This window comes from Penicillium crustosum, assembly GCF_028827405.1.
Source record: "Penicillium crustosum strain IBT 35664 chromosome Unknown utg000001l_segment0_segment0, whole genome shotgun sequence".
NCBI classification, from domain to species: domain Eukaryota; kingdom Fungi; phylum Ascomycota; class Eurotiomycetes; order Eurotiales; family Aspergillaceae; genus Penicillium; species Penicillium crustosum.
Window position 1 is genome coordinate 4605709 of NW_026623122.1, and position 25614 is coordinate 4631322.

General features: G+C 48.6%; 4 protein-coding genes across 4 annotated transcripts; 2 read left to right on the forward strand and 2 right to left on the reverse strand.

Moving 5' to 3' along the window:
* Positions 1-864: 864 nt before the first annotated feature.
* Positions 865-3140, reverse strand: N7487_001716 (Hsp70 family protein; the record flags this gene model as incomplete). The annotated part of the gene is made up of 7 exons (XM_056869464.1): positions 865-1203; positions 1265-1532; positions 1592-1701; positions 1763-2136; positions 2210-2276; positions 2338-2950; positions 3010-3140. The coding sequence occupies 7 exons, from the start codon at positions 3138-3140 to the stop codon at positions 865-867; spliced, it is 1902 nt and encodes a 633-aa protein (XP_056734248.1).
* Positions 3141-3637: 497 nt separating this feature from the next.
* On the forward strand, positions 3638-4886 carry N7487_001717 (uncharacterized protein; the record flags this gene model as incomplete). The annotated part of the gene is made up of 2 exons (XM_056869465.1): positions 3638-4220; positions 4285-4886. The coding sequence occupies 2 exons, from the start codon at positions 3638-3640 to the stop codon at positions 4884-4886; spliced, it is 1185 nt and encodes a 394-aa protein (XP_056734249.1).
* Positions 4887-5750: 864 nt separating this feature from the next.
* On the forward strand, positions 5751-13379 carry N7487_001718 (ankyrin repeat domain-containing protein; the record flags this gene model as incomplete). The annotated part of the gene is made up of 3 exons (XM_056869466.1): positions 5751-6318; positions 6370-7429; positions 7502-13379. The coding sequence occupies 3 exons, from the start codon at positions 5751-5753 to the stop codon at positions 13377-13379; spliced, it is 7506 nt and encodes a 2501-aa protein (XP_056734250.1).
* A 2806-nt stretch (positions 13380-16185) lies between these two features.
* Positions 16186-25097, reverse strand: N7487_001719 (FMP27 family protein; the record flags this gene model as incomplete). The annotated part of the gene is made up of 3 exons (XM_056869467.1): positions 16186-16264; positions 16340-16440; positions 16506-25097. 3 exons carry the CDS (start codon positions 25095-25097, stop codon positions 16213-16215), a joined length of 8745 nt encoding a protein of 2914 aa, XP_056734251.1. The 3' UTR covers positions 16186-16212.
* Positions 25098-25614: the final 517 nt, after the last annotated feature.

Here is a 25614-nt window from a genome sequence, read left to right on the forward strand (position 1 = left end):
GGTTTCTTTGGGAGGTTTTTTTTTACTTTCTTAATAACGAGATATATTCTTTATTGTTCATAAAATCTTGACTATTCAGCCGCAGCTGGACCTGACCTCCGGGGCTGACTTGGCCAAAAAGATCCATGGATTAAATATAAATTGGCGGCTACTCCGCTCCGTACGTAAATGACTCAATGTGTATTATTGCACCTGCCTAGGGGGATCCAAACCCCTGTATGAAAGTCACACGAACCTTGCTGAAGGTGCCTGTTGGCACCATAGCAAGTTGGATGATCTTTTTCGGGGACCTTTACCATGCAACGTCAAGGTCGCCGTTCACCCAGCCTCACGGGCTATAGTGGAGCCCATGCCAAGCATCTTGACTCCGCCTATGGGAAGCATCTGGCGTATACAATCTACTACAATCTAGACGCTTCAAAGTTTCTTTGCCCCTCAATATATTCAACTTTGGATATGCTGCATATTTATCCCCTGTTCATACAAATTTGAGAGAAAAAAAGAAAGGGGTGCTGTTTCCGTACTGAATACAAGTACTGTTTTATGTATTATTACCTTGGTACTTCATCTTGACGGTAAATTACAGCCCAGTTTGCCTCGAAGGTTCTCCTAGTACATCAAAATATGTCAAATTGGCGCCTTCTACTATAGCGGGAGTGGAACATTCAAAGTCTGATATTGTTAGATATACATTATCTTCCAGTCCTTCGATAGATGTTAATCCGCAACTTGATAGTAGAAAATTGATTCGAGTAAGCTCATTAGTACGATATGATATAACAACAACAAAGCACAAAAGAATTGACGTAACACCTTGCATGTGCCCTCATATCCCTCCTATATCCAAGTTAAATGAGTAACTGCCTATTCATATTCAGCTTTGATGTTGTGAGAAGCCTGCTTAATACCGTCGATGTAGAAATTGAATTCCATCGAAGCCCCAGAAGGGACCATCTCTACATCATAGTATAGTCTCTTGTTCTGCTTCTTACCATCGGTGCTGGTAAAGTCTTCGAGCTTAGACATATTCACATCGATGGCAACCTTCAGTTCGCACAAGGGCTTCACAATTTCATCAACGCAGGGAGGGGGATTACTGCTGTCGCATTGAACCAGTCTCTCGGTGAAGCTTCCTTGAAAATTCTTTTTCAGGAGGCGGGTCCAGGAATTTCGCACGGGGTCGATCTTGGATACATTCTCTCCCTATATCATGACAAGCGTGAGTTGATGATGCTTCAAGTGGCCGATGGGGTTCGTCTGATACCTTGCGAATATACCATGTGACTCGGTTATCGATTATAAAAGCTCCTTCTTCAGCATGCCACTTGTAATGCGGATCGGACTTGCTATGTATCGAGGGATCGAATCTGATATAGTGCGGCATCCCGAGGCTGTAGCGAGAGATGGTTGATGTCACGCTAATGGGAGCGACACGTTGAGGCCTAAAGTCCTCGTCATCATCATCCTCTGGGCCCATGCTTTGGTCTTGAGCGAAGCCTTTGTAGACTGCTCCACGGCAAATTGCTGTTCGTCTGTATCATGTCGTCAGGTCGAAGTCCTAGGAAGCATCATCCAGGTTACGTTGACTTACGGCTTCATTCCCGTTGATTTGATAACAGTTAATCGGGCCTTTGAGTATCTCTCCTTTAGATGCCGATGGAGATATGGGCTTGATCCTAGCCCACCGACGAGAATAATTCCCTGAAGAAAGTGAGTTGAACGGCCCCGTTTGGAGGAAATAGAGATGCGTTTGCCGACTCACCTGGAGAGTGAGACCTCTCTGTTTGGTCTTACTGATTTGCTCATCAACCAGTTCATCAATGCGGGCGAATGACTCTGCAAAGGCTTCCATAAGGTCCTGTTCTCGGAACTGGATCCTTCCGTTCTTGATATGAGGGAGTCTTGATAAATCGTCCGACACCTTGTCACCGCCCTTGTAAGCCTCGGCGGGAATGGGAACGGGATATTCTTCTTTGCTTTGCTTTGGGACAAACTCGCGCTTGTAGTTCTTTTCCCACTTATCACCCATGATCTCTTTGATACCATTGGGGCTGAGATGCGACCAGCGTCGGCCGAGGCGATTCTTGCACAACTGCTGGAAGCATTCGTCAATCAATACACCGCCACATAGGGCCCCTATAGTATGTCCGTGTCAATAGTCGTTATAGATGGTGTGTCAAGTCCATTAGGTAAATAGAACGCAGCTCACCTGTTCCCTCGACGGCCTCATCCATTGTAATTGGGTCCGTGGATGTAATTTTGTAGCTAATGAGATCCTGTGAGACTCATGTCAGCCGCCTGGAGGTCAACTATGATGTTATTAGCGGAAGTACTTACAACTGTTCCACCCCCTGCATCCAAAATAAGCCACGTCTTGCCGGGTTTGACCAAACTCTGGTGTTCCGGATCAGTGAGAGTCGCCATCGCAGCCGCCTCCGGTTCAAGGACAAAGCTGAGCCTGGTCTTGCCGATATCTCGAGGTGCCAATATTCCTGCCTTTTCCGCTGCCTCCTGCATGCTTTGTCTGGCATATCCCTTCCAAATAGCAGGTACTGTGATCACAATGTGAAACCTCAGGGAAGGTAGAAACTGGTCTCCACGGGATTTTTCGATCACCTCCAGTGCATGCTTCCATTGGAACCGCAGGTAGTCAGCGACCAAATCGACCGGCTTCCGGCCCTCCCTCCGAACCTTTTCTTTTGCTGCAAGGTAGAACGCGGAAGACTTGACACCTTCTTGGAGATCCTCATTGTTCAGGAGGAGAAGCTTAAACCAGCGGATTGGATCGCCCACGTCAGGGAGATCATAGCCCCACCAGCTCTCTTCATGTTCATACAAGAGCTCAGTCGGGGCTTTACCCTCATCACGGCCGCAACCTGGCCATTCGCTAATCACACTAATGTTCTTTGCGAGGAACTCACTCTCCGTTGCGTATGCGACTCCGGAAAATCTGAAGCCCACGAGCAAATATGGTCAGTCACGCTCGGAAGAGGAAAATTGGGGACATACGTAGTTCCAAAGTCAATGCCGATAACAAGAACATCGTCTTTCTCCATAAGGTTCAGGCCGTCGAGATCGGGGTCACTGTTGTCTGAATAGCTGCCGCCATCCTCGTCCCAGCCATCATCTTCGAAATTCATCCTGTTGACACTTGTGGTGATTCGGATCCCTCCAAGAACTGATGTTGAACGAAAAGTTATAGGAAAGATGGACGTAGCTCCCGAGGTCTTCGGTGGGCAGAGTCTGTCTACATAGTTATAATCCTGCAATCTTACAATCTTACAAGTTGACTTAGCTTCCTTTGGCATACTGCTGTACCGTAAATAACCGTTTTGCTCAACGCATATTTTGGAATACGGAAATACGGGGATACGGAAATTTGCAAATTTGTGTATCTTACCAGATTCCAATCTCGGCCTGTCTTAAGATGTTGTCCCTTTTAGGATAGATAGGTATTTATTGAAAGAAATGTTGTTGGCTTGCTTTCCCCAATCTCCAGTTGTCCTTTTATTGTTTTATCCAATTTAGGCCTTACCTTTCACCTCTGATCTCAGTTCCCAGTCGAGAAAGCCAAAGAAAAATAGGAAACCTTGGAAACTACTTTTGCGCTTCAAAAACAAACTCCAACTGTAACATTATGAATGACAACCATCACCTTGACATTTCCGAACCAGGAGAAAGCCAGGATGTCCTGCAGCTGAATGGATCTACAGACACAATGGAGCATGAACAACCACCGCCGCCAACGACTGTTACCTCGGATTATCAGGATCTTGAGTCTAGATACAAGCAAGCCATAGAAAGACGAACTAAGCAGCGCGATGATTACAAGGCCCGGTATCGGGCAGCAGCAACGCAATTGACCAAATACAAACTTTCCGTCGGAGGATTCCCACAGCTGTATGATAGCTATGTGACAGGGCGGGTGGAAAGTCTCCGGAACAAAATCTGGATGTTCAGTCTTCATCATTACGAAGAGGAAAAGGGGGTCACCACTCGTGGACGAGAGACTCAACCAAATCACGTCTTCGTTGAGCACACTAAGCCCAACCTGCCAAGCGACATAACCCCTCAAAGGGCCCTTGAGTCTGCCAACTGGCGCCCCATGATCATTGAAAGTTTTCTGTGGAAATACTTTGTCTTTCGAGTCTTCAACCGGTTCTGGTGGGCGGGCAAGCACGGCGTCCATATGGGCAATGTTTATGCGGTTATGAAAAAGAGTGAGACTGACAGCGTTATCTCGAGGCCAAATGGGACTTTTGCTGACTATTTGATAACATATAGACCAGTCGACTGCGGCCGAACTTCAGAGCTTCCAAATGTGGTCTGCCACTACAACTAAGCTCATTCGTGGGTCCATAAGCCGCGGGGATCCCGGATGGACCGAGAGTTGCAGAAAGCTTTTGGATGATCTCGTGAACGAGATACATGTCGCGATTAAACCGTACCGTTTCACCGAGCCCGGTGATATGAAAAATGGTATTCGTGAGGTCTTACAAACTGCAATCGAACTGGATGAAGAGCTCAGCCAGCCGCTGGCACATTTTAGGTGGGAATTCCCCAGGGTCGGAGAAGAATTTGACGAGAGCCGGATGAAACTTGCGGAAACTGAGGAGCTTGATTCAACGAACTCAATAAAAATCATCATCTGTCCGGGAATCACGAAACGGGGGCAGGCCGGAAACTTTGACAAGGTAGACTGGCTTGTAACCGCCAAGGTGTCTTGTTCCAATCCAATCGCTGTGTCCCCGTTGGCGACTCATAGAGCCAGAGAAGCAATACCGTTTAAAGAACAGTGCATGGATAAGGTGAATAAGTTATTGGAGGGGGTAAAGACTCAGGGTTTGTATTTTAGCAGTCAGTCGCCAGAGAAGCATCGCAAATAGTGCTATTCTACATCTAGTATATTGCTACTTGACAATTCCCCTTATTTCTATGTCTTGAAGGCCATGTATCTGGAGAAATATGGTTGATTGAGGAGAGGAAGGAAACTATCTTCAAGATACCTACAGGTGCTTGAATTAATTAAGGGCTAATAATTCATGGACGCGATTTGTTGGGGCTGGCCGGCTCGCTTGTGAATTACAACTTCACAACACTGTCCTGTACCATCGGTATTTGGCCATAATACGGGTTCAATTTGCAAATATTCACATGCGACAGTATTGAGATACGTAGCATAAAGAAATTTTTGCGTCTCGAGTCAACAGGCAGATGTCTCGTCTTTCGCCAAGTAAAAGGCTTGAGGAGGCTTGAGCGGGGTCTGCCATCACGCGTGGTTTCTATCCCCATCAACAGATCCTTGTATAGTTATCAATTTCTCCACGGAACTAACTATTTGCAGAACTGTTCACCCAGGTATTAGGTTGCCGCGGCAAGGCTTACTTTTGTATGGAGGAGCACCTGCAGTCAGCTTCCGTTAAAGCTAGTACCGCAAACCCGGGTGAAATCTTGCATGGATTCTCTACAATTTGTTTGCTTGCCCGCTGCCAGCGCTTTCTTGGCCTGCAGAATGGTGGCTTTCACTTCCAGCCTAGTAGACCTCATGGATGCTGCGGACAACACCAAGGTCTCTAAAGGCAACCGAACGATATTGCCAAAGCCATATGAACACGGACACTTAGTTCGGTTACCCAGGGTTGCATGTAGAGCAGATTGCGATCCATTGCTCTTTCCGGGTATTTTCCCTACGCAGGTATAAACTGTAGTTCCTATGCTTAACTTGGTATAACATTAGACAATAACAGGCCATGGCTACTTCTGCCTCTACCATCACTGTTCCAATACCTGCAACAGCCGCGACCCGCTGGCAAGATGCGATCGATCGGCTTGATCCCGATACCCGAGCTTCACTCGCCGGCATTGCAACCCGCAAACTTGACATCCTCCATCTTGTCGTAAAGACAGCTCATGAAAAGCGAAATATCTGTATTTCCAAACAATGGAAACTGAAGACGCCAAGTGGAAAGACCATCATTCTGCGAGACGTGCTAGAAAAGATCGCAGGATGGGTAAACCGCCTTGTCTATGTCGGAGACAATATCGTCCAGTACGATCCTTCTCATGCTGCACTTCCATGGGCCGCTTTTCGATTCCTTTTGAATGTCGCAGTTGGTGATGTTCAGGTTTGGGGAGGCATGCTCGTGAACCTGGAAACAATCGCTCGACTTCTTTACCGTTGTGAAGTTGTTGAGAATATGCACCTCAAACGCTCTTTTAGCATGATGGCTCATCTGCAAGAAGCCATGACCCAGCTCTATGTTGATATCATGAGCTCTTTGTCCAGACTAGTCAAATATTTTAAACAAGGTTTTCCAGGTATGACCTATATTAATACAACCAATTCGAGCATGGAGCTGACTTCCCTAGAACGCACCCTTTGGAGTGCTACTCGATCCGACCCTAAGCTCCCAGAAATGACAGCTGTCTATGCTCAAGAACAAGAAGTTTTGAAATGGACAGCGTTGTCTGATTCGGAGCTTTCCCAAGCAACAAACACCCAGGCCGCTTCTATAATGGACAAAATGGCAGCGATTTCTAGAAAGTTGGATGCTGATCTCCCTCGCCTGATTGACACTAGCCTTGCCATGCGTCATTCTATAGACGAAGAAAAAATATCCAATATTCTTTCATGGTTGTGTACGGTACCTACCACTCTGCACCTTAGGGATATTGCTACAAGAAGAATGCCGGGGTCCGGATCATGGCTCTTGAACCACACAGACTTCCATACCTGGCACACTTCTAGCTCATCCGCGATATTGCTGCTACATGGTGTGCGGGGTTGTGGAAAGTCAACTATCGCTTCATTTGTCGTCGATCAATTCCAACAGCCCTCGGTTGTGCCTGGGGCGAGCCCAGTACCATGCGCATATTTCTTCTGTGATGACTCCAATGCGGAGCCGGAACGAGGAAGGACAGATAGTATTCTCCGTGGTCTAATTAGACAATTAGCAGTGGACTCTGTCAATAAATCGATTGACCAAGCTGTACTGTCTTCGTACGAAAAGCGGCTCGACGTTGCCCAACAAATCAAAGCGGATATGGCAAGATTGAGCGTTGATGATTGCTTCTCCATGCTTCTGGATCTCACTGCGACTAACCCGGCATATATTGTGATTGATGCAATTGATCAACTTGGACAGGATGAGCGAGCAGTCATGATTGAAACCATGAAGAAGCTTGTGGATCAATCTGCAAGCATCATTAAGGTGTTTTTTACCAGCTGCAATAACGCTCATGTCGAGGGATTGCTACTCGGTACTACCAAGCTCCGGATCACTTCTGACTGTGTTCGAACGGATGTCAGAGAGTTTGCAAATCGGCAGGTAGAACAGGCAAACGCAAGGAGACGCGTTTTGAACGGAACTGCGACGAGCAAGTTGATAGACAAGATGAAGGAGCATTTGATAAGCAGAGCTGGGGAGATGTGAGTACCGCTATGTCCCCTTTGACACTGAGACAATTTGGACAAAGAACCTAATCTCCACATTGTTGATAGGTTTTTGTGGGTCACTCTTCAGTTGGAATTTCTCTGTCGCAAAAGAACAGAGCAAGATATCCTGACCGCACTCGAAACCAACTTAACCCCAGACCTCGACCAGATCTATGGCCGTACCCTCCGTCGTTTCAATAAGCTAGATTCGGCTGCCACTCAGGCTATCATGCACGTATTCTCGTTACTCCTCTATGCCCAGAGACCCTTGCATCCTACAGCCGTGAAACGTACCCTCGCACTCAATCCATCACTTGCCGGAGCTGGGGTAGTGGATCTCGAAGATCTCTGCTGCAGTCTGGTCATGCTAGATGTGTCACAAGGCGTGGCTCGGTTCTGCCATCCTTCCGTGCGTGACTACATGCGCCAGCAGGAAATGTTCTCTGCACAAGTTGCTCATCAAATTCTTGCCGATATTTGTATGCTGGAATGCGCTTCAGGCCCGAGTAGTGTTCCCTTTTTTGGAGACGAGACCCCTGTAGAAGACTTTTATCATTATGCCGCTGTTTGCTGGCCAGAGCATATTCGGGAATGTGAAGCCTCGGGTGTAGATCATGATTTTGGCAAACACGCCAAATCATTTATCGCAGACCAGGATGATGGGTTCCTCAGTCCAGCCTTTCTGACCTGGATGGACTGGATAGCGCAGGTCTGCCATGACTTGCCCCCATACCATCGTACGAGAAACCTGTTCGAAAATACCCTCAACGACTCATTCTCACCTTTGTTTCTCACTTGCGTATTTGGGTTGCGCGGGCTCCTGTTGTACGTTCTGGAAGTGCTTCCAGACGTGGACATTAATCAGCGTAGTGATACGGGACATACCGGAATTTATCTAGCGAGCTCTTACGGCCACCAGGATGTTGTGAGTATCTTACTAGACCGCAACGCTGATTATAAGCTGGAATGCGGTGCCTTCAGTACTACCACACGGGTCGCATGCTTCAGAGGCCATCTAAATGTCGTCCAATACCTCCTGGGGCGCATAGATGAACTAGAATCCCCCGAGCCTTTCTCTCGCGCATATCGGGCTGCTTGCCTCGGTGGTCATACGGAGATCGCCCTGTACCTTGCAAAGAACTGCACAGCAGCCCAGTCTGCGGACCAACACTCTATCATGCTCCAAGAGACCATCAAGGCTGGGCTTCCCAAAGTGCTGGAATGGCTTACCAAGTCAAGCACCCTGAAATCGTGGGGTCTGCCAAATTTGACTCTCAATGCCCACACAGGCCTTGTTACTGTGGCGATCAAGCAAGGCCAGGTCGCCGTCCTGAAATCACTCCTCGAAAAGCGAACACATCTCATGCAATCGCTCCCTAAAGATTGCATACCCATTGCCGCAACTTCTGGTCATCTGGCTATGGTCGAGTATCTGCACAGCATCGGAGCCAATCCAGACGAGCAAGGACACTTTGGCTCTGCATTACGAAGTGCTAGCTTAGTAGGCTGTGAACCTATCGTCCGCATGCTAATTGGGAAGGGAATTGACGTTGGGCTCTGTGGCACCGAGGGTGATGCGCTACAGGCAGCGTCGATGAACGGCCATCTCGGGACGATGCAGCTTTTGATCCAGGCTGGGGCTAATGTTAACCAAGTGGGCAAACCCTGGGGAACCTGTCTGCAGGCCGCAGCTTGGTACGGCCATAAGGACGCAGTAGAGCTGTTACTTTCCCACGGTGCAGACATTTACCAGAAGGGCCATTCCCTTGATGCGTTGCACGCTGCCATCGAAAGTGGTCATGGGGAGATCGCGAAGTTGCTCCTGGTCAAGGGATATCAGCCACCAAAGGGCAAATCCCTACCTGCGGTATCGCGGGGAGATCACGGAAGCTCTCTATTCCTGAAGGGTAACCCGTTGACTACCCAGAATCTGAATGATGGGGAACAAGCACTGGTCGAAGATGACACAGAGTCTCAGACGTGTTCAGATTCAGAGACATCTGATGTCGAGTCTTCCAACCGGACCACCAAGCGCGATGACAATGATGGTAAAGCCGAAAATGACGACCATGATGATTACGATGATGCGCGTGCACAACACGATGACTTGGCCGAAGGGACTCGAAATCTAGAACTGAGTGCCGTAGCTGGGGATATACAGTCCCTACGCTACCACCTCCTCCGCGGAAAGTTCTATGATGGGGCAGTTGCTGGTGCAATTGAAAGTGCTGTAATCCACGGACAACTTGAGACATTGAGTTTTCTTGTTACCCAAGGAATTTCCCGAAGGTTGCTGTTCGATGGAGACGACGAGGTAACCAAGGCAATGATCCCAGCTGCTGAAAATGGGCAATCCGAGGGCCTGCAAATCTTAGGTGATGCATCTAACTGGATATATGAGCCGTTATCTGAACAGTGGTTTTTACCCTTTGAGGCCGCCATCCAGTCTGGAGACCTTGCTTGTGTTTCAATGCTATTGCAGCATCACCCACCACCAGGTGAGACCTTTATGTGGAATCTTGCCGACGCTATTGATACTTCCATGGATATTCAACGGCGCCAGATAACAGAATTTGTCTTGTTGTGGCTGCAAAAGCATAGCGGGTTGGAAAGTCCAGTTGTCACTGCGAACGCATCGGATGTGACAATTCCCACAGCATCTGCAGCTATGATCTCATCTCTCAGGATGTATCTCAATCCAGAAGTTCGTGTTTCCAAAAGCTTCGAAGACAGTCGCCGTGTGTTGCGATCATTCATTGTTGCAGCAACAACTACATGCGATCTCGGTCTGTTGAAGCAGCTCCTGGCCAAAGCAAACGCCAGAGGCTATATGAAGTACAATGCGCCGAGCAAATTTTTGGAGGATGTCTTCCTATCCTCCTGTTCACACTATATCCGTGGGATGGAGCTCTTGTTTGGCTGTGGCCTCACCGAGGATTGTTTCCCCCAACAGCTAATCTGCCAGGGCGTCTATGATGCAGCGTTTGCGGGCAAGGCCAAAATGGTCAGCTATCTTGCGAACAAAGTATTGGTGAATGCACTATCTGAGGAAAGCCGTTCAAAGCTTTATTATGCCTTTTTAGCTGCCTCGTATGCAGGAAATTCCCGCGTTGTGCAGAGTATGCTGGATCTCACTAGCTTTTGGAATGGCATAGGGGAGGCGAACAAGACAACAATTCTGACAAGAGGGTTTGTTGTGGCCGCCGAATACGGACGCAGGAAAACCTCAGATCTGCTTTTGAAAAACGGCGCGGAAATTCACATTTGCGTGCAGGAAGTGCCAAATCCGAGGGGATCTGACAAAAATATGGCCTCAATGGTTGCGTTCTTTGATAACCAATTGCCGCCCGCCTGGGAGCATGCTCATCGACGTCAACAACCAGCAAATCCCCAAGTTTCCTCCCGGATAATCAGCCCGTTGCAGGCCGTCATACGAGGGTTCGAGAAGATTGCATTGCGCGAGGATTCCGACTACGGGGGTTCTCATTCTCTTGTGAAGCTATCGCGGGAGCTTGAGTCGATTCTTGGCACAATTGTTGAGCTTGGTTGCGATCCAGATGACCAGGGTGGGCAGCCTATGTACCCAATTCAATATGCAGCACGCTGGGGCAATGAACGCGTTATTCAGACTCTGCTGGATGCAGGCGCTGAGCCAAATCGGCTGGACGAGGATGATGATGAGCATGGGGAGTCGCGGAAGTATTGGTCCCAAGGCGAGAAAAGCTGTCATCCAGTTTTACTTGCGGCCGAGAGAAAGTGTCGTTTCTCATACTCTATGATTGCAACATTACTCAAGGGAGGGGCGACTGTTCCTAGTACAAGGCAAGGTCAGATCCATCCCGCAGTGCGCATGTCCTTATGCCGCTCTATCATGTGGGATAGACGGCGAACTCTGCTGCCATATGGATCGGCCGCTCCCCGGACTCGAGATCATGAGTACAAAAGTGAAGCACTGTCGATCGAAGCAGCTCGGCAGTTGTTTAACGACGGAATGCGAGCGCTGTTAATTGAAATTTTCAAACAACTCCCGCAACAAAGGGCAGATAAACCCGAATTCCAAATGCTCCTGACTGCAGCATCGACAGCAGGGGATCGCGTGTCAGTTAAACTGCTTCTGAAACATGGGGCGTTGGTGAATGATTCCGATCAAGAAACGGTATTCGACACGCCCCTCGGTTGTGCGGCACTTTATGGTCATATTCACATCATGAGAGAGCTTCTTAATGCTGGCGCCGATCCCGAATGTAAAGGGTATGTCGGTTGTCCACAGGATCCCATGACTAAGGCTATTATGGGCGGCCACACTGCGGCGGTGCGGCTCCTTGTCCAGAGTGGTGCACAACGCGTTCGCACCGAAGGCCGACGATCCTTTCTTCTCGTTGCTGCGCGGGCGAGAAATGCCCAGATGGTGGACTGTCTACTTCAATTGGAATTCTCGATAGATGGAGGCTCCGACGCATTGTTAGTTGCATGTGCTACGGGTGACGCTGATATTGTGTCGAGTTTTCTGTCCGCTGGCATTGATCCTAACACGCCGGGCAAACTCGATCTAAACACGCTGAGCAAGGTCGAGTCAACCCCATTGTATCAAGCCTCTCGTCGCGGCCATCTGGCTATTGTCCAAGAATTGCTGAAATATGGCGCCGATCCAACCAAAAGAGCCGAGGAAGGCCTTGGTGTGCCACTCGTGATTGCTGCAAACAAGGGACATCTCGAGATTGTGAGGACGCTTCTTGACCATGGCGATGTCAGGGCTGTCGAGGATCTTTCCTGTAGCACAGATATTCCGAATGCGATCGCAAGAACCTGTGGTGATAGCTGGTCACCGGCCAAAGCTAATATCCTCGAGCTTCTTCTGGAAGTTGCCTCACAAAGAAGCGATTTTGAGACAATCTGGACAACGGCTATGTCAGATGAATCACTGGCATACCGTATCTATCTAATTGAGCTTTTGCTGGACTATATTCCACCTAGCCCCAACATACTAGTACTTGCGGCTTCCTGTGGCTCCACGGCAGCAGTTCAACGTTGCCTAGCTCGGGGTATTGACCCAAACAGTCCAAATCAACGGGGCTACCTGCCTTTAGCTTCTGCGGCTCGAAGTATGAACAAGGATTTGGTTCAATTGCTTCTTTCTCGGGGTGCAAATGTCAATGAGCTGGATGTGCAAGGTCAGACACCTTTACTGGGCGCACTAGAAGGATTCAAGATGAGCTTGGCAGAACCAACACAGAAAACATCACATGGCCACCATGCCCTAGACGTCGAGGATACAGTCTACTGTCTTTTAGAAGCCGGTGCCAAGTTTAAGTGTGGTGACAGCCCAGAAGTTCTCGAATTTGCTTGCTCCCTTGGCCATACGGGCATTGTCACAGCCCTCCTTGCCCACCGAGAGGCCGACTCCTCAGAAGCTGAGCTCCAAAACGGTCTGTTCGCGGCCCTCGACAAAGCTTGTCCCGACAACGTCTCTCTTTTGCTCAAAAATGGTGCTGACCCGAATCGAGTCCGTTCACTCCAATCTAATGATCCACGGGCTGAGCATCTCTCACAAACAGAGGAAATGGTCGAACAGACACCATTAGAGGCAGCTTGCGGAAGCTCGGATGATTGGCTAATGCGTACGTTCCTGGCCTCAGCCACGGAGTTACACATTCCCCCACAAGTGTTGATCACAGCTGCGAGATCTTCGGTGTACCAGGAGGTCTGGGCGGAGTGTACTGACCTAGCGCTCATTCTGGAGTATGATGCCTCTTTGATCGTGCCCGATTCAGTCTTGGAGATGTTGGCTGCTGAGAATCAAGGAAAGCTGCTAAAACACGTGCTTCCACGCAGCAGATGCAGCGATCCGTCGCGCTTTGAGACCAGGCCCAGACCATTGGCTCCGCGTGCTCCACCAACGTTGAGCCAGATGCCCGCCGATGTGCTCCGTCCACGTTATATTTGAGGCCAAAGCCTGACATGTGCGGTTTAAGAGTGAGCTACAACCATGAGTCCGTAGCACCAACCTCATATATATCACATATTTCATCAAATACGTTTTGAATTATTTGTATGTATTTTCTCTACGCATATGTACCTATATACGTAGCCATGCATTATATTTAGAAAGGTCAGAAACAGCTAATATTAAACAGTCGCTATTATAACGATATTAAAGAATAATTAGCCCCTATTCTCTGAAGAGTCTTAGCAAGTATATTTAAAAGGCTTCTAAGAAAGACATCTGGAAATACCGGAGTATTAATTTCGACGTCAGTATCTACCTTGAGGCCAACGGCCACAGCCCCGTCACCTTCTCCGAAAATGCACTGAAGGCCACCACTAATTACAAAGGCATTTATCATAGTGAGGGGAAAGTGGACTAACAGGGGTGGAGGTGAATCCACGCCAAGAAATACGAGTTCGGTGGTCAGCCCCTACATACCCAAAAAGGAAATTCTGTTTATTTGATCGTCATAAGTTAAGGACCATGAAACCAGAAATAAAATCCGTTGTATACAGTAAAGGACTTACATATAAAAAAAGTAAAAGCCAATCAAATGACATCGACAAGGAATAAAAAAAGAAACTCATATGCAACCTGTGGGATTCGAACCCACGCCTCTTTCGAGACCAGAAAGCTCACTGAGACAGTGAAAGAAGTAAATTTCTTGAGTCTGGCGCCATAACCAACTCGGCCAAAGTTGCGAGTATGAATTACGTTCTCAGCTCTTGAATCTTACGATAATGAGCGTTATCCTTTCATAGTTGTTTGTTCTTCGTTTCTTGGTCCTTACGAAATCAGAATTCCACTTACGAAAGGGTGACCAATATAGGGTGTTATTATAGCCACCCGATTGTATGTTCAGCTTCTGAATGTTGAAAACTAAGGATTTTATAGTTCCTTCGTACGCTTTTCTTCGTTTCTCGCCCCTTACGGGATGTATTTCATCTCATATAGGCTTTTACCCAACATACTCCCACAGGCTTTAGACGCCATCGCGCCAACCTATTTAATTTGTTTACCGCCTAATTTACCGTCTTGCTCTCATCTATATACTCAACCCCTCTTAACTTTAGTTATGGCTTTACATAGTTTTTGAATTTTATACATTCAAACTAGTTATATAGTCTTCAACGTATCATAGTAAACGATATCTCCTCTTTAGGGCTAGGTAGGGAATATGCAATAAAATGAAATACCACCTGGGTAGGTAGGTATATATACCTACATTATGTTGATATAGCTGCCTGACTGTTTTCCATGTTGACCCCTTCCTTGTTTGTCAGGACCTGCTTACCTACATATGTACATAGCCCTGGAGGTAGTTGCCAGCCCTGGAGATTCTTCCAGGGTTCTTTCTCTCTCCTATAGTCACGCATCAGACACCCTTTCTCCCATGAGCTTGGCCATCAACAGGCTCTAGTGCAAGCTTTTTCAACCTCGCTTTCTTTCTCGGTCATTCGTCAAAGTGGATCAACGACATGCCTGCGTTGTTGCCATTTGTTGGCACTGGCAGTCCAACGATGAAGATTCATTGGAACGGCAGCTCGGCCGAGTCAATTAACAACGATCCCTCTGTGAATTCAAACTCTTTGACCAATCCACCCGGTTCAGGTTCAAGTTCTCTCCTTCTACCCCTTCTCCTGTACTTCCTCTGTTATTTATGAGAACATCCAAACCCCTCCCTCCCAGATCCAGAGATTCACTGGCACCGCTTTCGTGCAAAGCTCGCTATCGATGGATCACCCATCAGAGATTCTACAGCTCGGTTTTACTCCGTCTACTTTCATCTCTCGAACCAACTTCAAGCAATATTCCATGACTCGCTATCGCACCTAGTTCCGGTGTTCATGATTTTCCTCAACTCGCTGTTTCGGAGGGGTCATCCCGCTGGTGGACTTCACAGACCACTGGCTGGGATATGGCCCCAGAGAGGGGCAACAAGATTGGTCATTTCCTGAAGAGCGATAAAGACTCCGGGGTTGGTTTTTCTCATATCCTACTGGATTCCCTTCATCTAACGTCTGAACAGTGGTCGATGGAAACAGTTGGCGACATTACTCGAGGCTACATATGTCCCTGCGGGGATGAAGAAGGTATGTCTAGTCAATCTTCCTTACATCTTCCCTCCAACGAATCTTCCCTTTAACGACGACCTTCATATCAATCAATCAAGTGGATATGACTAATGATTAATTACTTTACAGATAATTTCCACATTGACCTCGAATAAGCTTTCTTCAACATATAACCCCGATAGGACCTTTTTGAAAAAGAGAGAAAAGAATCGTAGATGATTGGTCAATGGACCTGCTTGGTTAGTCACAGATATGTAAAATTCGTTTAGACGAGAAAATACTTAAATATCTCCCTTGGTCTATATCGTGGGCAAGGGAAAGCCGCCGGTGTGTACATAAAGAAGATGAATGGCCACCTGTCCGAGCAGGAAACAAGATGTCAGTGTGAAAGAGATGATACTAAAAAGATTATAAGAAAAGAGAAAAATCGAAATGCTCCCTCTCGCCTCTATGCCATTGTCCTCAGACAGCTCGGGTAATCAAACACGAAATTTATCCCCGCTATAGACACACCGAAAAAAGATGAAACACAAAACGCCTATGTACGGCCCGATGCAGGTAGAGGGTATCTAGGAGACACGAGGGGCCTGGTGAAAATAAGGTGGTGGTGGTGTACAAAGAATCACAAGAATTTTAAAAAGGGTGTAGAGGTATTAAGCAAAAATAGCAAAGAGGAGAAAAAGAACAAGGGATATAGTGCAGGGAAGATGAAGCGATCATTTCCGGAATGTCAACTTCCGGCCGATGCTGCGAATTGTTTTGATGTGACTATACGAGTCAGTCAGTTTATTTGCCTGTATTTGCCTTGGCAATAAATGATTCGGAGCCGGGATGGACCCATACCTGTCATCCTGATCATCCTTGCCGGGTCGAGCCGTAGCCACGGGGTTACCAGAAGTCATCGGCCTTTGGGGTGGAGGAGCATTGACAAATCGACGCGATGCCTAGACATTCTGTGTTAGCATTCTGGGATATTCGCGGTGACACGATGAGACGAAAGAAGACGAACCTCCCAGCGAGAATCTACATCCACCTCACTGGCGGACCGTGCGTCATGGAGGGTGGGATCTGAATAATTTACGCCGTGGACGTCTGAACTCAACGAAGTGGTCCTAACCAATGGCGAGGCATTCGACTGCATAGATTTGCGTGAGCGTGACTCTGAGTAATCGCTATTAGAGTCATAGCTGGCCAGGCTTTGGGCTTGGCTACTGCTCGGGTTGATCAAGTTGGGTGTATTTGGCAGAAGTTGAGACGAGCTTGCAAGCTCACGGAAACGCTTTTGTTGCTGCTTGGAGGGTCGGTGATGGGAGAACTTGTTGCCAAGAATGGCGGGGGCATGCGAGATAAGGGCTTTGATCACATCTTTCTTGAGGCGCAGGGCAAGATCCAGGTTCGACCATGTCTTGTTACTGTACTCAAGAACTGGAAGGCGGAAGACGAAATCATGGAGATCCTCCAAGTTGTGCTCTCCTTTGCCCTTGTAGCTCATACAGAGAACCACATCATTTACCTTCACGCGTGAGAGGGTCATGAAGTTGGAGGCGCGGGAGATCATTTGGGACAGGTCGTCGGTTGGCTCTTTGGATTTGCCGTTCTTGTTCGATCCTTTACCAATTCCGAACTTCTTGCGGTTGTCTTCCCCGGCACTGTGGCTAGACAGGGATCTTTCAGTGGGCTGTCTGGTCAACATGCGCAGACTATCAGCAGACTTCTTTTTGCTGAGACCACCAGTCGTAGCAGGACGGCCCGTTTTACGCGCGGTCTCTGATACACCTAGTCGAGTACTATCCTGGTGGATAGGTGTCATCACAAGACCCTTCAGATGGCCTGAGCGATTACGCGACTTAGTCTCATCTGAAAGCGAAAGTGTAGGCTGGAGCCGCAGTTCGATGGATCCCGGTCCCTTGGAGGTAGCGAGATTTTCCATAGACGAGCTATCACCATCGATACTCGCTGACCGTCTCAGTGGCGCGCCGTTCAAGCCTTCGTCCTCGTCTTCCCCATCCGAGGCCTCAAGAGGCTTCATGTTCTTGATCATGAAAGGTGAGAAGCCACCGGCCTCAAAGGCGCTGGAGCCCACATTGGGGAAGATGTATTCGAAGACTTTCTGGCCTAGCTCGCGTTCGAGCTGAATCTTGAGCGGGAACATTGAAACTTCGAAATTGTCAAGGACGGGGATACCGGCAACGGCCTCCAACATGTGCCATTTGACGCGCAACATGAAGTCATCCAGGGTGCGTGCGCCGTCGAGGTAAGGTGCGATAATTTGAGGGTAAATAGCGTCTGGAAGCAAGTTCAAGCCGAATAGTCGCTCGATCGATACCAGGTTGTGGTTCGAGCCATCAGTATTGTCGGTTCGTTCGTATGAAGCATTACGCAGCTGGAACTCAATCAAGGGCTCAGAAGCCTCCTTCATCAGGTGCCACACGACTTCACTCGCGGATATACTCCAACGTAGTAAACCATGGACACCAGCTTCCCTGGACGAACTGGGTTCCATTCGCCGTTGGGAAGTTGTGATTGCTTTCATCATGAAGAAAAGTTCATCCTCGCATTGAGACAAGTCGCGTTCGAGAGCCAAACGATCCTCCCAGCCCTGTTTGTCCAGGAACTTGGCGTTAATCTGGAAGTACTCTTTGATTTCCTCCAACTGGCGAATGCGTGCTTGAAGCTTGAACACCATTTCCGGGGCGCCACGGAGGTCACTGAAGTCGGAAGTGAGCATGATCCTCTCCAAGCGCTCATTCCGGACCTTTTCGAGGGGTTCACTGTAGAGCATGAGATCGAGGACAATAATGTACATAGAATAGTACTCTGCAGAATCACAAATCGCGCGGAAATGAGGAAAGTCCACACTGATCGAGTCTATGCGATCTTCTTGGTCCTCAGGATCAGGTCCTTGTTGACCCTTTACCACCTCTTCGTTATACTTGAGGCGGAGGTTGTTGAACTTGTCGTAACGCAGGGTGGCTGAAGTCTTTTGCACAATACGAGAGAATCCGAATGGATTCAGCTCGAAATCAAACATGGCTTCCAAGGTCAACCACGGTGGCCACGCTGATCCGGGCGCGTTTCCGTACTTATTGCCAGCATAGAATTGCAAGTTCGCCATCAATTTCTTCTGTGTTGCAACGAAGAACTGGGCGCCGTCCATTTCGAGGGAGAAACGGCGCTGTATCAAGCCGCTGACATCGTCAGAGACGCGCGCTTTGTCCATGATTGACACGACCTTGAGTTCCATGCCTTTGGCGGCAACAAGTAAGACCGACTTCTGGTTCTTTTCACTGAGAAGCTGGATTTGAGGCGCAATGAGACGTAAGTGATAACTGTTCTGGGGTGTGAATTCCGGCACGATGTTCTCACTCGAATTGTCCGAATCAGAAGGTGATTGGGGGTTCATATCAGATTGGGTGTTTGAATCATATTGGGTGTTCGAATCTGATTGAGGGTTCGAGTCCGGAGGCTCGTTATCGTCGACATTCACGTAACGGTGAGCATCATTCAGCAACTGTTCGATGCGTTCATCAACCTCCTTCTTCTCGTCCTCATCGTGGCGCGACGTTTGGGTTTGCGTCTTAGACATTTTAGGCTGTTTGCGCTTGTTCTTGTCCTGCTCCTCCACGATATCAAGGATGAACTTGACAGCGCGGCGAGACATGTAGTAAATAAATCCACGTCGCTGGCTCACTTGGTGACTGTACCGCAAGACGATGTTGCGCAGGGAGTTGTTCCATTTGAGCTGCAGATTGTGGATCATGAAACGATTGTTGAAATCACTTGCAAACTCGTCGTTGGCCGATGAGTAAATTCCATCCAGACCAGAAGAACGGCCATCGGTTGTGGAGTCAGCATCCCGACCTGTTCGTCCTGTTCGGAAAGAAGCAGTGCTGGGTGCCACATTTTTGCCAAGTGTGTCGCCATATGGCGTTCGCTCGTCGCGTGTGATGCTCCTCTCAAGACGATTGAGAGTTGTGGTCAAGAACTTGCGTCGTCTCGCCAGAGATTCGGACTGGCGAAGGAATAATTCATGCTCAGCTCTCAGGTTTTCGTTATTGTCCACGTCCCTCATGAGCTTGAGTTCCATTTCCCCAATTGTGCGTTCATAATTGCGAATTTGTGCCTCTACTATTGCAAGGCGGTCTTTTACCAACTCAATCTGAACACGGCGAGGATCGTTCGTTTCAGACATCACACACTCGTGAGTCGGTTCGTTTCCAAACGTGCTGTAGCCCGTTTCATCAGGTCCAATGTCGCAATGATCTGTGTTACGGAAGTAGGTGAAGCGCGGGGTAAAAGCCAAAGGTAATATCTGGGTACGAGGATTCGACTCCTGTGGAAGGATCCAGTCCGGCTCCACGAAATCATCCATGTCGACCCAGTCCAGGTTGTGATCAGGGATTGTGAAACGAGACAAGTCAACTGACGGAACAGGCTGCTGGAAGGAAGAGAGGATATCGTCTTTATTGCGCTCGACATCTTCCGCAGTTGTGCCTGCGATGCTAGCAGACACAGCGCGGAAGTCTGCCGATTGCATATCAATTTGGGCTTGATTAATACGCATCGCGCTTGTCCTGGTCTGTTTTGAACGACCCACGGCATGTGTTTTGATTTGCTCGCGACGCTGATGAATATCAAGTTTCAAGCAATCAAGGCGAACCTTCAGGCCTGTAGCTGTGACAACTCTCTCTGCGTAATCTTCGCGGTCTTTGTGTTTGTATATATGGGCCACAAACAGAGGTGCGAGAAGAATCTTGTATTTGACTGTTGCCAGGTGACGATTGAATTTCTTGCTCGTCTTTGTCACTCCTGGCCAAAGCGGTCCTTGGCGGACAGGAAGCGACATGACGCCCGAGAAAAGAGACCACCAGTTGAAGAAGTGGGTGAAGAATCGCGGTGTGAGATGGATAGTGTTGTAGCTCGAAGAGGGTTGAACATTGTCGACTGCCCAGTCTCTGTTTTGCGGTGCAATAATTGATACAGAAAGGTGAATGTGGTCACTCCGGAAGCCACGATAAGCATCGTAATTAACACGCTCGGATGGTTTGACGAATTTAGGGTTCTTGAGAATGACCTCATAGTGGGGTTTGAAAGAGAAGCACCTCGCATCATTTTCAGCATCCCGCTCGAAGACGAGACCTGCTGCCCATTTGACATCGCCAGAGAGCTTCATGACGACCTTCTTGAAGTGGGCAGCGTTCTTCTGCTCGCTGGATGCAGAACTGTTGTCCAGCTCCTCTGTAGTTGCCTCGTTTGCCCAACGTGCTTCAGCGCTGTAGTCGGGGATAGCAAGTACGTATTCGCCACTCGTCACAGTCATGAATTCCATAGGATTGTCACTGGTGTTAACATCCAATTGGACATCTCTGCGCCAGCACATGACAAAGCCGCTTCCAAACCCGGTCACCACATATGGGTCACGAGAGCCCTTAAGTCGCAGATGTACATCACCATCTTCCTTCCAGAGAACCTTGATCCGAGAATGAAAGCTGAGTCGGATCTTATCCCAGAAACCCACCCGCTCCGAGGGATCAATCTCAGGCTTGGTGAAACCCTCAATGATCTTCATCATATCTTGAATGACAGGCTGGTAGGAGACACCCCATGAAATGCTAGTCGGCAAACTTGTGTTTATCTGGATGACAGGGTCTGAGTAGGTCTTGACCGGTGTAACAGAACGCCACACGGGAATCTTGAACGGATCACGGGGAGACCCGTCAGACCCTTCAGATGCAGGAACGAGTTCCACTTCGACCTGTCTTGCAGATTCGTGGTCACGCCATTCTTCTGCAATGACAAAGTTTGTTCGCAAAGACCAGCTAGGAAGTCTTGGGGATTGTCCTGGGCGCAGGGCTGGAATGTGCAACAGATCTAGAGGATAATCTCGCAAGTTGACGCGTGCTTCACCCATTTCCAGGTTAAAGCTCATTGGGATGAGCAGGCCGTATTGCATATTCATGGGCATTCCCTTTCCGATTCGGTTCAAGTAACTGGGGAACTCATCGATAGCGAATGAGGGCTTATCAATAACAAGATTGACATCGCTGATCAGAGCTGACATCAGACCTGGTCTGTTCGGAATAGCAAGAATGGTTTCGGTCTCCTTCACATCCGGAGGAGGTTCATCTGCACCACAGAAGAGATTTCGAACTTCTTTGATGGAAGTGCCCTGGAACATGAGAGCTGCATCGATCTTCTCTTTCCATACTTGAGCATTGTACTGTTGAAGTCGGCCCCAAGCGGCATCCACAGAGATATTTTGCTCTGATGAGAGACAGGTCGCGCCCTCGGTATCATAGCGATATTTGCGACTTCTCCCACGTTCCTGGGTGCTAGATCTCGGCCGTTCGTCAGCACTCCTGCTTCGCCTTGTATCTTGGCTAGTTCGCTCGCTACGCAATGTCCGATGGCTCGATTTGGCTCGTAATCGGGATGTGGCGCGGCGCTGGTCAGATTCCCTAACTTTATGAGATTTCAAGTGGAAGGCGTCTTCCCGGGCCAGCCGCTGAATCTGTTCAATCAGGCCAACTCGATAGATGCAGCCCAGTTTCCACTCAAAGCCATCGTCCTCCATTTCGAAGAGCAACGCTTTGCTGCGAAGAGATATCCTGGGCACTTTCTTCGGGCCCTCTGGTTCTCTCTTGGAGCCAAATTCTTTGCAGCCATTCTTGAAGCGATGATGCAGTTGTTTGAGAGCCTTGGAAGTGTTGATAAGGTTATCAAAAATGCGATGCATGACCATATGATGAGGTATGCCAATTCGGATGAAGTCTGTCCATATATCAATCGATTTTTCTTCAACCAAAGTGTTGCCATGTTTCATCTTCATTTTTCGGAAGTCCAGCCTGACATTATTCATGCTGCCAATTCTTGCCCAAATACCCTTGAGCTTGGGTGCCTCTGCATGGAAGCGAACAAGACTGGCTTTAACATAAGGGGTGGAAAGACGTTGAGAAGCACCGGCAAGTCCGTAGATCTGAATCATTATTTGAGGATCGTTCGGCAAGTTTGCCTTAAGCTGCACAGCCGTTGCCTTCATGTCGTAAGTGACCAGCTCCTTCTTTGGAGACCATTTGTATGCTGGAGGCGGCGGTAGCGATATGCTTGCACGCGCACTGGATTTGCTTTCAGCAGACTGCGAGTGCTTTTGTGGCAAAGGTGTGAGCACGTCTTGGATCACAGAAATCGCAACACCAAGGCAGTAGAACCGGTACAATGAGTATTGAAGATATATGCCCTTGAACACGGAGGTGACATGCAGGACCGGCCCGAGGCGATCACTGTGGGTGCTTAGGGCAATCTCGAATCGAGGCAAAGAGAAGAATGGCTCGGGTTCCAGATAATCTTCTGATTCGATGACAAAGCCGTCGAACCCACGCGCGTGGAAAGCCAGTCGCCGACCATCTGAAACGCCACGTTGGGTGTGAGTAACCTTGGGAGGCGAGGTTGGAGGGAATCGAAAGGGCGATTCATCGCCGATGGTGGAATGGCTGGGAGTACGTCGCCTAGCAATGCTTCCGACATTTTTCTCCGTTTTTTGAGCCTTGTATTCCGCTGTCCACGATTGTAGTTGCAGAGAGACACCACGCGATATATCAGAGACGGTGCTGTCCACACCAGCGATTTCCACACTGGACCCTGTGGCTTCAAATTGAAACTGGAGTAACCATGGGGGCACTCGTCTCAACACGCTTGTTTTTTGATCGTTTGCCGGTATTGGTACCCGCTTCTGCGATTGCATCTGAGTGATGAATTGCTGCAAAACTTCGCGGATTCCGCGGTTTACCTCCCCATCGATCATGTGGACTGAACATTCGTTAAGGCTTCCTGAGGCGATTACACAGACCTCTGGGGTGGCATTTAGATGGGCTTTCAGCTCCAAATTCTCGTTTGTGAGCAAATTGTGTTTGTTGCCTGTCGGAGTCTGGTAGTAGAATTTGTGGGAGGCGACTCGGTAAATAGACGATAGCGAATAGTGGGCACCGCCTTCAGACGAATGAGAGGATTCGATATCGAGTGAGATGGAGGAGATGGAGGAGATAATGAGGTTGTAATCATCAGGAGTACCAGACTCTTTTTCGATTGGGAGAACAAACCGGATCACGGGTTCGTGAACAGAAAGCTTGATGCTTGCCTTAGGGAGTAATCGAGAAATCAATCGATGATTATCTCGCTTCTTCGCTCGAGGAGAAGATGCTCGACTTTGTGCCAGGTTCAGCAGTCTCGAAACATGTTGCGGTTGGAGATCAACGGAGGGTGATGTGACGACCAAATTTGCGAACAGGACATTGGTGTTCCGCTCTTCGGCGTTCTCGTCGTCAAAGGTGCTCACGGTCTTCGAGGGCAGCGTGGTTTTGATGGTTGTCGTGGCCATGGGGATGTATAGAATGTTATCACTTTCACCCAATTCGTCATCTAAGCTGATTGAAAGAGAGATAGCAGCAAGAAGAGCCTGGTGGGCAACATCATTCCGCTGGAAGTACATGCGATGCTCCGGGCTCTTTGGGTCCATCCTATGAAGATCAATTCCAAGCTCGTGCGATACCACGTTCAGATATACGGGTTTTTGCCCTGCAGACAGAGACTGGATACCCTTTGAGACACGGAAGAAGCTCAGAGCAATCTGTATCTCTTGTATACCACGCAGTAATGAGCTCGCAAACTCCTTTGAGTCCGCCACAGTCTGTACAATGGAATCGTCTCTGCTTCCAGGCTTGTCGAGTTCGTCCACAAAATCGGCAAATGATATCTCGTCGTCGGTCTCGATATTCGCTGGCCCTTGTGCTAATTTTTTGACCGGCTTGATGCGTTGCAATATCGTGCGGACATCGTCGTAGGGAATATGCATACGTCCAATCTTCAGGGCCACCGAGGCGTCTCTGAGCCCGTCCAGATCTTTGTGCAGAAGTCCATGAAGGTTCACGCCCACATTATCCAATATCTCGGTTGGCTCCCGGCCGTCGACATTGAGTAAGACATTTTGAGCATTCATAATCCACTCCGCTGGCCGTTGGTCTCCCGACATATCCTTCTTGCGACGAAATAGCTTGCCCCGTTCCACCATCTTCCTCCGCGTGTCGACTGAAAGGGAAAGCGATCCAACCTGAACCTGGCCCGCGTTGACGAAGTGGACGGTTGTGTCGATAGCAGTCAGGTCCACGAGAGCCAACCAATTGATCTGCCGGTGTAGTCGCTTGACACGTTCCTTGATTCGTGTTAACGTCCTCCATGTTTTGCTTCTTCCGCCAGGTTCAGGCGCGTCACAGTCTTCAGATTGTTTAGGTGTCTCCAATATGCCGCGGGACGCTTCGCCTTTTCCTTGCCCCAGAGTCGTCGAGTCCACGGTAACCTTCAGCTCTGTCAACCGAATGCTGATCCATGTTGGCTGAGCAAATGACGAGGGGTGTAACGATAATCCAAGGCCGCGGATTTCGATGTGTATTCCTTCCTTCGGGGTATATGCGATTCGGCGCAGCGAAAAGTAGCCGATCCGTTGAATGGAGATTCCCGTCGCGATCCGGACGATAGCGAAGATAAAAAAAGACGAGAGGTAGAGAAGGAGGATTCCCACGAGAATCGAGGTCGGGTTAAAGAGGGTCATCGCGGTTTGCGATCAGCAGGGGGCTGATCTCAGACAGGCAGTGTCGACTCGCACATCGAGGTTGTGTCGGGGTTCAATTGTACTGTGTAATTAGACCCCCGAGTCTCTACTGTCCGTCTGGTTGGAATCAGGGACTCCAGACTCCAGAACAGCAGCGACTTTATCCATCAAAGTCTCAGTAGGATGAGCACTGAAGGCTGATTCAAACAAAATGAGTGTAGGCGAATCATGCCGGGGGAGAATTAAAGGGTAAGGGAGGATGAGAGGTGGGCTACCGGACAGATCGGAGGAACTGGCCAAAAAAAGCGGAACGCTAGTTATTTCCCAAAACCGGCTTCTTGTTTTTTTACATCGCTTTAGCCTTTTAGTATTATTTCGATATATTATACTATAAAGCTTCTTTATATTCCAAATATATTCTCCGAATGTTCCTATATAGTTGTTTATATGTATGTTCTGGTTGATCGACACGCGACCCAAGACATTCCCAAGGTTCAGGGGAGATCATCTTGTCAGC